A 14,922-nucleotide genomic window follows, 5' to 3' on the forward strand; every position below is an offset into this window, starting at 1 on the left:
ACAGCACTTCCCTGTTCAAATGTGTGCACAGGCCATGGAATTAATCACAGGGCTGGAGCCAGGCTGGGAGAGCTGCGGGTGCTCCCCTGGACAGGAGAAGGATCCAGGGAAACCTCAGAGCCCCTGCCAGTGCCTGAAGGGGCTCCAGGAGAGCTGGAGAGGGACTGGGGACAAGGGATGGAGGGACAGGACACAGGGAATGGCTCCCAGTGCCAGAGGGCAGGGCTGGATGGGATCTTGGGCAGGAATTGTTCCCTGGCAGGGTGGGCAGGCCCTGGCACAGGGTGCCCAGAGCAGCTGGGGCTGCCCCTGGATCCCTGGCAGTGCCCAAGGCCAGGCTGGACGGGATTTGGATCACCCTGGGACAGTGGGAGGTGTCCCTGCCATGGCTGGGGTGGATGGGATGGGCTTTAAGGTCCTTTCCAGCCCAGACCATTGATATGACCGTGGGCAGCTGCGTTTTTACCACGAGCCCTTGCTGGCCATGTCCGGCCTGGCAGCCCCGGTGAGCCCCTCAGCAGCCCGCGAGGGGCCGGGCAGAGCGGGGAGAGGAGAGCGGAGGGGCGGAGGGGGCAGCGCGGATCTAATCGCAGCTCTTTCTCTTTGCAGACACCGAAGCTGCCTCAGGGGAAGGAGCCTCACAAGGCAGTAAGTACAGCGGGGCGCGAGGGGCCGGTGTGGCGGGCCGGGCCGGGGTCCCGCTCCCCGAGGGGGTCCCGCTCCCTGAGGGCCCCGGGCTGGGCAGGGCCGTACCGCACGCGGCCGGCAGGGGGCGGCCCCGCCGCGGAGATGGCGGCGGCGTGAGGCGACCTGAGGCGCCAGGGCAGAGCGGGCGGGCACGGTCGGGGTCGCTCCTCACGGCCTGGGGGATCTCTCACCGCACTCAGACTTTGTCGCTGTCCCCCCGCCGTGCCCCGGGAGCTCCCCGGTGAGCGCTGCGAGGGACCATGAGCTCCCCTTCGGTCGGGGAGGGCCAGGGCACTGCCGGCCTCTCTAGCGGCGTCCAGCCCCGGCTGGTTTTTAAAGCCTAAAGCTGCAGTTCGGGGTCTGTGCCCCGGGGAGGGAGAGGCAGAGCTGGCTCGGGGCAGCAGCAGATGGGGACAGACCCGGGGCCCCTGGGAGGGGTGAGAGGGAAGATGGAGCCAGGCTGTTCCCGGTGACAGAACAGAGATAATGGGCACGAAGTGGAGAGAACAGAGGTTGAGGCTGCTTGAAGGAAAAGCGCTCCCTCCTGCTGTCCCCAGAGAGGTGTCCTGCATCCTTGGGGCTTTACCTGACTAGCCTGGCTAAAGTCCCAAGTAACCAGGACTGAGCTCAGAGCAGACTCAGCTTTGGGCAGGTCAGACCAGAGATTTCCTGAGCTCTCTGCCCACCTGGGTTTTGCTGTGTGTTAGGTGAGAGCTGTGATTCCCACTGGAAAGGTAAGTTCCCAGCATTGGTGGTTGCAGACGGCAGCTTGGAAGCACCAAACTTACCCTGGGTGGGTACAGAAATGTTAGATAAATAGTAAAGAAAAATAAAAAGTACAGCCATACCACCTTTTCTGAACTCTTTCTTCACCGTGTTCTGCGATGGGTGAACAATTGGCATTAGCACAGGGGGGTCTTGGCTTTCTGTCTGCAAAAGGAAGCAGGACTGACTTCACTGCAGGTGGGGAATGGAGATCCTCAGCCCTGAGCTGAAACATCTCAGTAGCAAGCAGCCATCCCACATCAGTGTGAACTCACAGTGTACTGCTCACAGGGGGAGCTGGGCTCTGCAGCTAAGCCTTTCTCTGTTCTCTTGACAGAGTCCGGCGCTGTGCAGGGCATGGGAACTCCTTCCCAGGCTCCTGTCACCTCCTTTGATGTCTCTCTTGCAGTCTTTGCTCAGCTGCCTGTTGGTGTTTGACTTGCACTGAATCTTTCCAGGCTCTTCTCCTGGCTCTCTTGCTCTGAATTTTGCTGGCAGGCACTGCTATGTTCTGGGCTAGGCTGTGTGCATCCTGGGCTTGCTGTTTGGGTATTGGGTACTTTTGCCAGAGCTTGGGAACCACCTTGTGCAAAGAGAGATTATATTTTTTCCGTAAGTCAGCTTCTCCCCTTCCCACCTGTTGTGGGAACTTTTTTGGCTGGAAAAGATAAGGCAAAGTGAGGTGTGAAGAAAGAAAAAGACATGAGGGCTCACACCTTTGCAGTGTGGGCAGACTCAATGTTGTTGGAGTTATAGAAGGATTTCTGTGGATGTAAATGCCTCCTCTGTGGTGTCTGGGTCGTGGGGAGTGGGGGAGAAGGGAACATCATGGGCAGAAGTCTGGGAGAGAACAGCAAGAAGCAGCTGCTCCCTACACCAGGCTTCCAAGGAGTTGCTGTGGTGGCACTGGAGATGGAGCAGTAGGAGGGGCAGGAATTGCTTCCCTCTTCATGCAGGGTCCAGCCCTGTGCAAGAATTACTGACCCTCTTTTTGCCTGCCACACTCATATCCCAAAATAGTCTCATCTAGCTGGAGGAGATGGAGGCAAAACCAAGCCACCAGAAGGGGGAGATGGAGTAGGGAAAGGGGAAGGAGAATCCACCGTGGCCATGCCCTGCTGGACAGCTTGGACATGTCAGCTGTCCTGCAGAGTGGATGTGAGGCTGCTGGGGCTGTGCTGCTGTGCCTAAGTGCACATGGTTGTAATTTCCTGACAGAGTCATCTTCCTCTTCCCTCCTCGTGAAACAACTCAGCTCTCTTCTTTCCTCCCTTCTGAGGCTGGATTAAATCCCTGGCCTACCCTAGTTGCTTCTGCACATCTCTTCTCATTTTTCTACTCAATGGCTCCCTTGTTTCCTTGTCAGTCTGTTTGCTCCTCATATATTTTAGGAATTTTTTATTTATCTTTCCTTTTCTGCTATTTTGGCTTTGCCCGCTGCTGCACTGCTGTTCCTCTGTGACCCAGCCTGGCTGTTTACACCCTCTCTTTTACAGATGTCTGCATTGTTCCACTATTCCTCTGCTATTTCTGTCTCATTGGGAACCTCTACATTCGTGGTCTCTGCAGGCATGGTTTGCTGCCCTCTCCCAGAATTTCTCAGTATTTAAGGGATACAGGAGGATGTTGTTTTCTCTCCTGTGCTTCTCCATGGGGCATGGATTGCATCCATCCTGATCCTGTGGGTGAGGAGTCACTTGACCAGCAGTGGGCCCCTGGATTAGTTCACATAACTACATTATACTGCATTAGTTCACATCACAAACTGCAGGGTTTGAAAAGCTGATCAGATTTGCTCCATGATCACTTGCTGGAGACAGCTGTGGTCACCCAAGAAGTGCTGGTGGAGGCAGCCTTGTGTGCCAGGTGACATCTCAACTTGTGCCTGTGCAGAGCTCCTGGGCTGTGCTTCAGTCCCTGTGCTGGGCTCCCTGCAGCAACCAGCTCCGTTTTGGGAAGCAAAGTCTGGGTGTGAGAGCGAGCCTGGGCTGCGGGGAGGACGAGGGACTGTGCCTGCTGGCTGAGGCTGTGCTCAGATGTGCCCGTGCCTTTAGGTCAGAGGGGCTGTTAGGGGAAGGCCCGTTCTGGCTATTTTCCCCCTGGGAGGAAGGGAGCTGTGGGGCTAGCTGGGACTCAGCTGAGATCTGTTGTTTGTTCGCTGCCTGCCTAAAGAGGAGACAGTGGTGTTTACACTTTCCAACTGGGAAAGCACTTTGAAGACTCCCTTGAGGAAAAACTGTTGCATTTAGTTGGTTATTTTCAGCCTTTGGGGTTTATAGATGGTGGCTCTGGGGCTCCCTTTATTTTTTTGGACCCATTCTTGAAGAGCCACAGCTCTGTGGTGGTGAGGAGGGGATGTGCACACAGGGACATAGCTGTGAGCTTTGGGAGCTCCTTTTCTAGCCTTGGCTCAGGGTCCAAGACCAGAATTCCCACATGAGAGAGAAGAAAACAATGCAACCCACAGTGCTAATGTGTTAAAGAGACTTGGCTGACTGCTACCAACTTTAACTGGCAGGGATGAGGAAGAGAAGAGGGTGATTTTGAAAAAACTGTCTGTTTGATATATTTTCCTGGACAGGTGTGGGTAGTTTGACATCTGGGTCACTGACTGTTCCCAGAGAAGAGTCTGGAGGTCTTTTCTGAGATGCTCATATGTCTGTGTGGTTTTCTCCAGCCTCTGGGAAGTTCTCAGGGAAGGTGTTTGGGCTCTCATTCTCCATGGGAATTCCAGTCATGTTTAGGGGAGTTACAAACAGTCTCCTTCCTGCTGCTCACATTCCACAGGACATTCTTGGCACCCAGACAGGTCACTGAACAAACCCAGGGGCAAGGGGTGTTCCAGGGCCCTGTGGGACAGGGACACAGTGGCTCCTGTCACCTGAGCAGGTGTTTGCACTGTGCCAGGGTTCCAGTGTGCTCATTGGAATTTGTCAGCAGTGTCACCACACAGCCTGAGGAGCAGCTCAGGAGCAAATCCCAAGGAAGACAGGGATGCACAGCACCTGCTGCAGTGTCACAGGGTTCAAAAGAACTGCTTTTAAGGATAAATAGGGAGGCAAGAGGAGCCAAAATGATCTACAGAAGAAGTACTTCTGAAAATTTAATTACATATATATATATATGATATATATATGATATAAATACATCCTGAGTTTGCTTTCTTCTTCCCCATTTGTAGCTGCTCATACTTACTGTGTGTACTGGGTGCTGGGCTGAGACAGGACAGTTGGTGGGAGGGAGTCACTAATGTTCACTAAGGATGTTGTAGGCTGCAAACAGAACATTTTCCTTTCCAGTTTCTCTGCCAGATGCCCTCAAACTCATCACCTGGGCACAGGTGTACATCTGTGTGTGTCTCCACTGCAGTTGCAGTGAGGAAAAAAAGAAAATGGCATTATTTTTTTTTTCCAAAATGGAATATGCAGTAAATATTTCAGAAACCCATAAATAAAAATGATTGATCTGATCTTTTAAAAACATATTTCCCTTTGGGCTCTGACTAAGTGTGAGAAAGTTCAGCCTGAGAAGGAATTTATTTGGAAAAGCAGTGAAAGGTTAGAAGCAGGGATGTGGGCTGGAATATGCCTTGCAAATGTTAACTGTGGAGGCACAGTGCTAACGCCTTGCATGTGCAAAAACATTTGGAGGGTTGCAAATTTAAACCATGAAATTAATATAGTCAAAATTATGGTTTTCTTGCCCACACCTTACTCATAGAGGATATGGTGTTTGTAATGTTCTGACAGGGATGGGAAGATGTGGAGGTGGTTTGCTGGTGTTAATTTATGGTTGAGGAAGAACCTTTAGCATCTCTGTTTCTTGATTAATTTGCAACATAAATGTTTCCTTAAAGTAAATGTAACTTTTGATTTCTTTTCCTTTTCTGGGGGGTAGCAGAGCAAAGCTCAGGAAGTTGCTTTGTTGTGCTCAGTGACACCTTCCCCAGTGAGCAGTGAATGCTGTGCGTGTGCACACCCACGTGCAGCCACCACGGTGACCCATGAATCATTTACAACTGCCTGATTCATTTTCCCAGTGCTCTTATTTAATAATTCTTCTGCTCCTTGGGGAGAACTGTAAAAATGGATTTTGTTTTTCTAATGTGTTTGCATTTTAAGTTGGTAAAGTCTCTTTAGATTCCCATTTGCCAAACTAGGAGATGAATATGTTCATCTGCACATGTAAGTGACCAGTGGGCTGAGACCAAGGATGATAAATTTCAGTGCAGGAGGAGGAATTATGAAAAATAATAAGAGACTTAGTCCAGGTATTGGCATTGTGAAGAAATTTTGAGTTTAAAACTCGAGATGTTGGAGATACTTATCCCAAGATATGGGGGCGGTCAGGCTGCACATCAGGGCAAGGTTCTTCCCCCAGAGGCTGCTGGCACTGCCCAGGCTCCCCAGGGAATGGGCACGGCCCCGAGGCTGCCAGAGCTCCAGGGATGCCCAGGGTGGGATGCTGGGGGGTCTGGGCAGGGCTGGCTGATCCTGGGGGTCCCTTGTAACCCAGAATATTGTGTAATTCAGACCTGTCCTCTGTCTGTGGGTGAAATTGGGAGCAGTTCCTGGATATCCAGTGTGTTTCCATCCAAGTCCCAAAGACGTGTTCAGGAACAGGATACACTGGAGGGTTTGATGTTCTGCAAGTCCTGTGGTTCCATAGCTCTGGAGAGGAGCAGTGTCTCTCTAGGTAGTTTTAATCAGAGATTTTAGAAGAGGAGGCTTTCAAGTGGTCTATAACTCTGTGATCTTCAGATATCTTATACAGAAAATTGCTAATATGCAATTCTTTCTCAGATGCTGCCTGAATAGACTATGTTTACAGAAATCTGGATGTTAATACTTGGAAACAAATCTCTTACAGAGTTTCTAGGCAGGAAAATGATCAAGAAATATATTTATTTCAATTAAAAGAGGATAAGAATTTTAGTAATCCCAGACTGTTCTGGTCATCCCTCCGTTTGTCCTCAAGATGCCAGGGGAGTTTTAGTGAAGGCAGAAATACATCCCTGGTGTATCCAGTGAGGGATGATGCACTTTCCATCTTCCAGTGTGGGTTAGAATTCAGCAACAGAAGAGGTGTACAGCAGCTATGCCAGTGATTATTCCAAATTCTTCTCTCAACCTGACCTTTTTCTGTTCAGCTGCTTGTTGGCATCTCAGCAATGTTGAACCCAAATAGCAAACAAACCCAGTATTTTAAGTATTTTCATTCTCAGTAGCTTCCCTCCTAAGGATTTCATAACCAGAAAGGCAGAGGAGTACAGGGATCACCTTCCTGACGCATGGTTTCGATGTGTCCAAGTATCACAGAATTTATAGATATATATATAGATATATGTTTATAGATGCCTCTGGCCACTGACTTGAAAGCTTAAAAATTGCTGGGAGGTGAATTCAGCCCTGTAGCTCCTGAGTGCACCTGCAGCACTTCTCAGGGGCTGGAATGGCCCTGGAATCCTTCGTGGAGAAGGCAGGCCTGTGGCTCCATGCCCTCTCACCTGTCATTTGGCCCCTTGCCAGCTGGAAGGTGAGCCAGCACCTTGCACCAATTTTTGGGTCGTTTCAGGGGATTTGTCTGACCCTCTCTGTGAGGGCTTGGGATTATTCCTGTCTTGGATCCCAAGGACACCCTTGTGTGAAGCATGGGAAGCACAGTGTTAATCCAGCTGTTCCTCGATGTCTCCTGCGTTCCTGACAGAGGCCAAACATTTGTGGGAAGGAAGTAAATTATTGTGAACTGAGTGATCTTGGAATAGTTTGCCTACAGGGAAAATTTTTTCCTTACCCCCACTTCGTATCTGGCTTATGCCTTTGTGTGTGAGGGTTTCTGTCCATTCCAGAATTCTGGATTTTATTATTATTTAATCCTTACTAATGTAACTCTGGGTACTTTAATCCTCTTATGGGTTTGCTGCTGACTTTGGGCTCAGTCCTGCTCCCTTTTCAAGGAATTTTGCCATTAGACACCTTTAAGTAGAGTTCTGATGTAAATTGAAGCTGATTTTACTGGCAGCTCTGTCGCTGTCTGTGAAATAGCGCTGCAAAGCTGTAACCTGTGTGCAAGGCACAGTTCCAGTGGGGAGGAGAGGGAGGTCTGTGCTCCTGTGTGCAGCCCTGGCTCTGCCTCTCCTCACTGCCAGTCCAGAAGGAATCCTCCAAAGATGCCAAAGGCTCAGCTCAAAGGAATTGTCTGTGAGCCTGCGCGGGGAATGTCCTGCCAGCTTAGGAAGCCATAAATGTGTTCCTTTCCATCTAGGTGCCCCTCTGGCTGCGGAAAGGGAGAAGAAGCCTCTCTCCAGAGCTGTCTTTGTGCTGCCCTGGGTGGAATCCACAGAAACAAGTGAGGGTCCCAGATGTTTTGTTTTTTCCCTGATGTGTTTTAAGGAAGCAGTAGCTGCACTCTGGGTCTTCTGGGGAGGCTCCTCAGGTAGAGCGTGCCCTGGACACAGCTTGGAAAGGTGTTTCCCAGTGGGAAGCGTGCAGCATGTTCCTCAGAAAATGCCATCCTTTCCTGTTTCTTTGCATCAGGTGGATTAGTCATGGGGACTGGCTCTTCCTGAAGAGTGTTGGTGTTGCTCATGGTTCCTTCCAGTGAGGCAGATATCCCAGGAAAGGTGATGCTTTTTCCAGGTACTGCCACAGAGCCATTCCCCAGCTCCAGCCCTCTGTGCTTGTCACCAGCAGGACTTGAGCATCTGCCAGCAGATTTTCAGGAGACAAGGAGTGTGAAACCGAGAATCAGAGCATGTCATCGACTGTCCTGTGATCCACTGGGCAGAGCTGGAGGGATGATGCTGATCTGTTGTGGTCACTTAAGCCTTTCTGGGGTCAAAAACATCACAGCCTCAAATAGAGGGGTGACATAAATGTATTGCAGCTGTAAGAAATCCAACTCCCCCACTTTAAGAGCTGCTCCTGGACTTTATGTTTGGGAAACCTTGTTTGCCAAGGTGAATGAGGAATGTGGAATTGTCATAGAATGTATGATTTAGAATCTTAAGTCCTTATGTTGGGTGCTTCCTTTGCCATTCCCAAAGCTCCTGGTGCAAAGGAGCCACCCTGGTCATGGAGCAGTGCTGTCCAGACTGCCCTCTTCTAATTTTTGCTTTTATCCTGACTGGGACCTGCAGCACTTCTGGATGTTAGGAAGAATTCAGCAGGCTGATGTGATCTGTTAACATTCAGGAGTTTTGCCCTTCCACGTGTGGAGGCTGTCCCTGCTAGACAGCTGTTCCTGCAGTGCTCTGCAAGAGTGGATCAGTAGGATTCCAGGTATCTGCAGAGTGCCCCTTTCTGACAGAGCTCCTCTATCAAGTACCTTTTGTGCCTTCTGCCATCTGAAAGCTCAGTGTGAATTCTGGACCAGGTGAAAATTGTCCACTTGCAAGCAGAGGGGTCAAAACTTCTTTCAGGCCCTGTTTACTTATTTCTTGGGGTACTTGAAAAACCTGCCCATTTGCCATCTGTGTCAGTCATTTACAGCTGAGGAGCTGCCTTGTAATGAGGCTGTGCCTTGCCTTTTCTACTATTAGCAAGATGAGGTGTTCTGTTTTGGCCTGTGTATTGAGGATGAACTGTGAGCTGACTAAACAGCTGGTACTCACTAGACCTGTCTCTGGAATCCTGTTGGAAAGGCTCCTGGGCATGAAGGAGAATGATACTTGCTGGAGTCTGGGGTTTGACCAGACGTCTTTGGAGAGTTTTGAAGGTGTGTGTTTGCAGCAGGGTCATTGCTCAGCTGGCAGCAAGGATGTGAATACCAGTAAGGACCAGCCTGAACCCATGTGCTGGGGGACTGAGGGGTATCCTGCCCTGCCCTGCAGGTGTGGCTGTGCTTTGGGTGGAGCCCAGGGGGGTTTCTGCTCTGAAAGCAGTGTCTGCTGGGGTCAGCACTGCAGTGTGGGAGGGCTGTCAGCAGAGATGGCTTTATTGGGTGAGGAGGAGGAGGTCTGGCTCTTGAGAGCCTCAGCAGGGACTGTTGTTCAGAGAGGTAGAGCTTGGCTGCACATGGGCAGCTCTCTGTACCTTGTGAATTCTCTGTAAAGCTCCTGTCTCTGAGGCTGGGCACTCTTTGCTGGATGTTCTCTCCTACAGAGCCCAGGAGATCAGTGCCAAGCTGCACCAGCTGGAACAAATTCTTACTTCTCTCTAATCTTTGGAGATCCTGCTGCCTAACAGCACAAGCAAACCTGTTCTCTCAGGCTGTGCTGTTACACTTGTTCCATGTTCCCTGAGCTGCCCAGGGAAGAAGTGCCCACACTCAGCATGGGCTCTGCTGGGGACAGTAAGATCCCCCCTGTGACAGGGACCACAGGTAGCTGTGCCTGGCCCTGTGAAATGGTGTGTTAGTTAGTTTTCTGTTCTAATAATCTTATTTACTGAGCTCTTTTCTTCCAAAGTAAGGCCATAATAGTTTTGTTCTCTGAAAGTGCCTGGTCTTTGGGACTCCTTTGAAGAGTTAACCTTCAGTTGGTCCTGTAGAGCTCATTGCACTTCAGAAAGGAGGTTGGTTCCTTGGTTTGGGGAGACCCATCAAAGTGGCATTGCCTGCTGATGCCAAGTCAGGAGTTTCTCTGCTACTTTTCTTGCTAATTGACTGTGCTGATTGACTGGGGGGGTTTGCAACAGCCACACAGATACTCAGCAGCAATCATTAGATCCTCTTCATCGTGGGAGAGGGCCCAGGGCAGAGGGAGCCCCTCAGCACTGGTGTGTGACCACAGAAGGAGCCTGCACGAGATCACATCATGGAACAAACACAGTTAAATGTGACTTGCCAGTGCTTTTGCCACTGGAATGTTCTCACAGGTGTGTTCTGCTGCTCCTCTCCCTCGAGCCGTGCATTGTCTGTGCAGTGAGTCCCTTTCTCCTTGCTTGTCCAGCCTAGACTTCCAAAAACTCCTTAACTCCAGTTTAGCACTGCTGTGCTCTGATTAAGATACAAATATTTTTCAGTCACAGAGGTAAAGTTCAAGTGCCCAGCTCTTTAACACCATTTAGATTTGGCATTTTTCTCTGCTAGATCATCATAGCTTGTACAGTGACTCTGAATAAAGGGTGACAGTGATGCTGTATTTAGTGCTGAACCCCATGAGCTGCTGGACTGTGGTGAACCCAAGTGAGTCATTACACCATACCAATATATCCTAGCTTAAAACATGGAGTAATTTTAAAAGTAAAGTGACAGAGAAGTAAAATAAAAGCTTACTTAATGTGCACAGTCTGGTGTGTTTGAGCACAGCATGGAAGAGGTATAAACAAGGCTTTAACTTTGCAAACAGTAGGGATACATGGATCCAGCTACACTGCTGAATGCTTACTGAACGGCAGCTCCTCTGTGGAGCCCTGGGAGCTGTTGCCTGCCCTCCTTGCTGCTGCTGGCAAGGAAACTGATTTCAAGATCCTTTGTGGCTGTACTACTGATGTGTTTCACTGTGTTTGCCGTGGACTTTTTTATTTTTGCCGCTTTGCTACGGGGTGATAGCACCAAGGCATCAGCCTGGGGGTGTCTGACAGGAGGGGTGACTGCTCAGGGAGGGGGGAAGCACCCCACCAAGCTGACCAGGGAAGTTCTCCTCTTGCACTGATGTGATAGCTGAGCTAAAAACACTGATCCCCATCCAGAACAAACCACATTCATAAACACTTGGAGCTGTTTTGCATCTGTCTGCCCCACAGAGCTGTGGTGAAGGGCTGGTTGATGCTGGGATGAAGTGATGGGGTGTAGGGAACAAATGGATATGAAACCAAACTTCATCTATCCTCCCTTCACTGAGCTTCACCTTGCTGTCCTGTGTGCTTTGGATTGTTGGGTCTCCTGGGTTTGTTGGTTCTGACGGGATCCTGGGTGCAGTTGGGAACCAGCAAACAGCAGCAGTGAGGAGCAGGTGTGTGCTCACATCCAGGCCACGTTAGAGCTGGTGTATTACAGCTTTGGTTTCTATCAGCTCTTACACTGACTCTGTGTTTAGTTCTGCCCCTTTGTCCCCATCCTGACCAACACCTGCTTGTCCCTGAACTCGCTGAGCCCTGAACTTCTAAAGGAGGTGCCAGCAGGGCCTGCTGCCCTGCATCCTCATTGCTGTGAAGTGTGTGGGTCTGACCTGGAGAGCAGAGCTGTCTGAAGAGGAAATAAATCAGAATATGCCCCAAGCCATAGATGTGAGGCAGAGGTTGTCTGTGTGCCTTAGAGACCTGCCAGAGCACATGGGGTGTGTCAGTGCATGGGGGTGTCTGATTGAGCAGTGTGGTTGCAGTGCTTGCCTTTCACCTCAGAGTTTATAAACTGGTCTGTTTTCTTCTTCCTACAGACAATTTTAGGTACACGTGTGACATTTGTGGGAAAAAATATAAATACTATAGCTGCTTCCAAGAGCACAGAGACCTACATGCCGTGGATGGTGAGTAATGTTTTGACACCTGAACTAGGCTGAGAAGTCTTTGGGGAAGCAGGAGTGTGTGGCCTGTGGTGTGCAGGACGTGGCACTGCACGGGTCACCTGTCTTTGCTACTTTGGAGGCACTGCAGGAAGGAATTTGCTGTGTCTGATTCTCTCTGTGTGCATCAAACAACACCTGTGCTGGGACCTGGGGACCTTGCAGTGTGTCTGCAGTGAGGTTCATGGTTAGGATGGAGATCCTGGGACTGAGTGCCTCAAGGTAAATGGGCAGCCTGGTTATTTGCTGGGAAGAAGTTGGTTGCTTTTTGGTTTCTGAATTTACAGGTTTGTTCCCAACATACTTCTCTGTGAAATATTTCAGATTTCAGAGTTGGGAAATATTTCATTCTTGTTAATCACTGTGGTAGGGAACTGATGAAGTTGTCAGTGGCCCTTAAAGGCCAGTTTTTCCTCTGTGCCTGTAGATGTGGCTTAGGCTGGTGACACCTGGACAGAAGCAGACACCTATTGCCAGAAGCAGTGTTTCTTTATTGTGCACTGTGGGAAATTAAGAATTAACATGCTGGTTCGCCCCCTGCTTACTGAACATCTAAAGCTCCTCACCTTAGAGCCAGAGCCCACAGACACTCCAGACCTTCCCTGTGTGTGTTGCGAGCCTGTCAGTACTGCTCCTCACTTGGCCAAGGAGAGTTCTAGAAAGAGGCTGCTTGGAGAGCAGCAGGTTTCGAATGGCTGGACTGTCTCAGAAAAGCAAGTGGTTTTTCACAATACTGGTTGTCCAAAGAAATGGTTGTGTTTACCAGGAGTGTGTGGACCTCAGAACATGCTCTGAGGACAGCCAGTGTTCTCCTGCAGGGCACCACTGCCAGCTCCTTTCCTCCCGTGGGGAGCCAGGGATTAGTGGCACTGACAGTGACCGTGAGGGGAACGTGGCTGCTTCCATCAGAAATGTCTCAGGGAGCTCTTCCCAGGGCCTCAAGAGGGCTTGGAAATGGCTCCATGTGTGTGCAAGGACTGTCCCAGCTCGTCCCTGGGGCTGCTGTGCACCTGAACTTCACCTGGGGCCTTGTCAGGGTCAGAACAAAGGCCTTGAGCATCTGTGTGTATTAGGGCTGGGCATGCTCAACCAGGTCCTGAGAGGATGCTGCTGGGAAGAGGAGGGACTGGGGCACAAAGCCTGGTTTATTCAGTGGGGCTAACATGTGCTGCAGCAGTATGTGAAATGCAGGAGGAAAACAAGACCATTTAAGAGGATTTAATTTCTGTTTTGTTTCTTCCCCTCCTTCTTCTATTCTGTGTTAGTTTTTAGTGTGGAAGGGGCCCCAGAAAACCGGGCAGGTAAGCCGAGCTCCTTTGTGTGCTTTATTTCACAAACCTTTTCAAGCATTCAGTAGTTCAGATGCAGCAGGTTGATTCTGAACTCGTAAGAGTCAAAGGAGTTTTGTCAGGGATTGCAGTGGGACAGGGAGGATCCTCTCTCCCTCCCCAGTGTCTACAGCCAGTAGGTTGATGCCCAGCCCTAGCAGATACCAGGCTTTTGTTGCACATACACTTGGTCAGGCTTCAGACAATCAAAGAAGCAGGTGTTTCATGTCTTTGGTGATCTTGTAAATTGCTCAAGGCATAAACCAAATTCTTCTCCTCAGTGGGTTGGATTATGATTTGTTGCTAGCTGTGCTGTTAGCTGGTAGAAGTCCCAGGTTGGCATTTGTTAGGTGATGTGGCCTGCATTGCTGTGCCCACTGTCAGTCAGTACAGCAGCACTAGAGGGGAGATTCCCTGGAAGAAAATCGGGAAACACGGATCAGACTTTGCAATGTGTTCATTCAGTTTTTCTCTGCATTTTTTAAACATTAATTCCTACAAGGCCTGTTAGTGGGCTGGGAGCAGGGATAGTCCTGGGGCACCTGAGGAGGAGGGACAAGTCAGACAGAGGGGTCACTGGTTTATAATTCCTGTCTTCCAATCCTGTTCCAGATGGAAATGTGATTGCAGGGGCAGGAGCGTTCAGTGCCCATGCAGCTGGAGAAGGCAAAGCTGAGGTGTTGTCAGCTGTCCTCTGGTTCTGTTCTCTTGCAGACCCCTACGACCAGGCTGTCATTGCTGCCGACGAGGTGAAGGAGGAGGAGCCCGAACCCTTCCAGAAGATTGGGCCAAGTAAGAGTTGTTCTTGTTTCAAATAAAAAGGAAAGCTCAGAGGTTCACACCTGCCTTTGGCTGCAGTACCTCTAGAAAAAGGAGGAACAGTGCATTACACAGAGGGGTTGGGATTTGAGTGCTCACAGATATGTTCAGGCTCAAAGGAGCATCAAACACCGACAGCCCTGGCCCTAAGAACTGCAGCTTTGTGATGTGTTCTGCTCAAGAGCTCTGAAAAGAGAAGGGGAAAGGGAGTTCAGGGGAAAAACAATCTGGCAGGGATGAGAGAGGGCTTGAAGGTGCACTGAGAACTGGCAGGTGATCCATTCACACTGCCTTTGTGGTGGGTCCTCAAACAGAGAAGAGGGAAACGGAGAGAACACCAGGTTTTGCCAAACCATTTATCTGAACTTTCCATTTTGGAAACGATCGATTTTCTGTGGATTTTCCTTCGTCTTGCAGCTTGCTGTCAGTTCTATACTCCCAGCACTGGCAAGAGGAGGAGGTGTCAGTGTGCTGTTACACTCCTTTATTTCCAGTATCCCCAAAGCAGGAATGAGCACAGTTGCTCCAGAAAAGCCCCTTCTCCTGCAAGAGAACTCCACAATCCCAAATAAAAGTTCTCTAATACTTGACTGTTCATTTCCTGGTTTGACTGTTCCTGTTGTCCACACATCCCAGACTTTCTGTAACCAGAGGACAGAACTGTGTCATCTGTAATGCAGACTTTAGAACTGGATTCTCTCCCTTGTTTTTCACACTTACTTGCTGTAATTTTGGTGTAATCTTCTGCAGCTTGTTCAGTCCTACTGGGCCTTTTATGCATCCCTCTGTTTTGAACTGTTTCCTTTCTTGGGAATAGGATGTGTGGATTACAGGCCAGGCGAGTTCCAGATGCATGAGGAATGTTTGTGTCACCTGAGC

The 14,922-nt window shown here is 49.9% G+C and overlaps 1 protein-coding gene across 19 annotated transcripts in view; it reads left to right on the forward strand.

Annotated features, from left to right (window-relative positions):
* The window catches only part of ZNF618 (zinc finger protein 618), a 117,800-nt gene that overhangs the window by 74,518 nt on the left and 28,360 nt on the right, over positions 1 to 14,922 (forward strand). For 10 of the 19 annotated variants that reach the window (XM_088065724.1, XM_088065728.1, XM_088065736.1 and 7 more), the window contains 5 exons: positions 610 to 648; positions 7,717 to 7,800; positions 11,771 to 11,860; positions 13,162 to 13,197; positions 13,939 to 14,016. In XM_088065724.1, the coding sequence (XP_087921850.1) occupies positions 610 to 648; positions 7,717 to 7,800; positions 11,771 to 11,860; positions 13,162 to 13,197; positions 13,939 to 14,016 (327 nt within the window). The remainder of the gene's footprint in view (positions 1 to 609; positions 649 to 7,716; positions 7,801 to 11,770; positions 11,861 to 13,161; positions 13,198 to 13,938; positions 14,017 to 14,922) is intronic. The other 9 variants (XM_088065731.1, XM_088065739.1, XM_088065737.1 and 6 more) reach the window with 3 other exon arrangements.

This window comes from Pseudopodoces humilis, chromosome 22 (assembly GCF_049639895.1).
Source record: "Pseudopodoces humilis isolate 2021_Gansu_Grassland_sample_001 chromosome 22, ASM4963989v1, whole genome shotgun sequence".
Lineage (NCBI taxonomy): Eukaryota > Metazoa > Chordata > Aves > Passeriformes > Paridae > Pseudopodoces > Pseudopodoces humilis.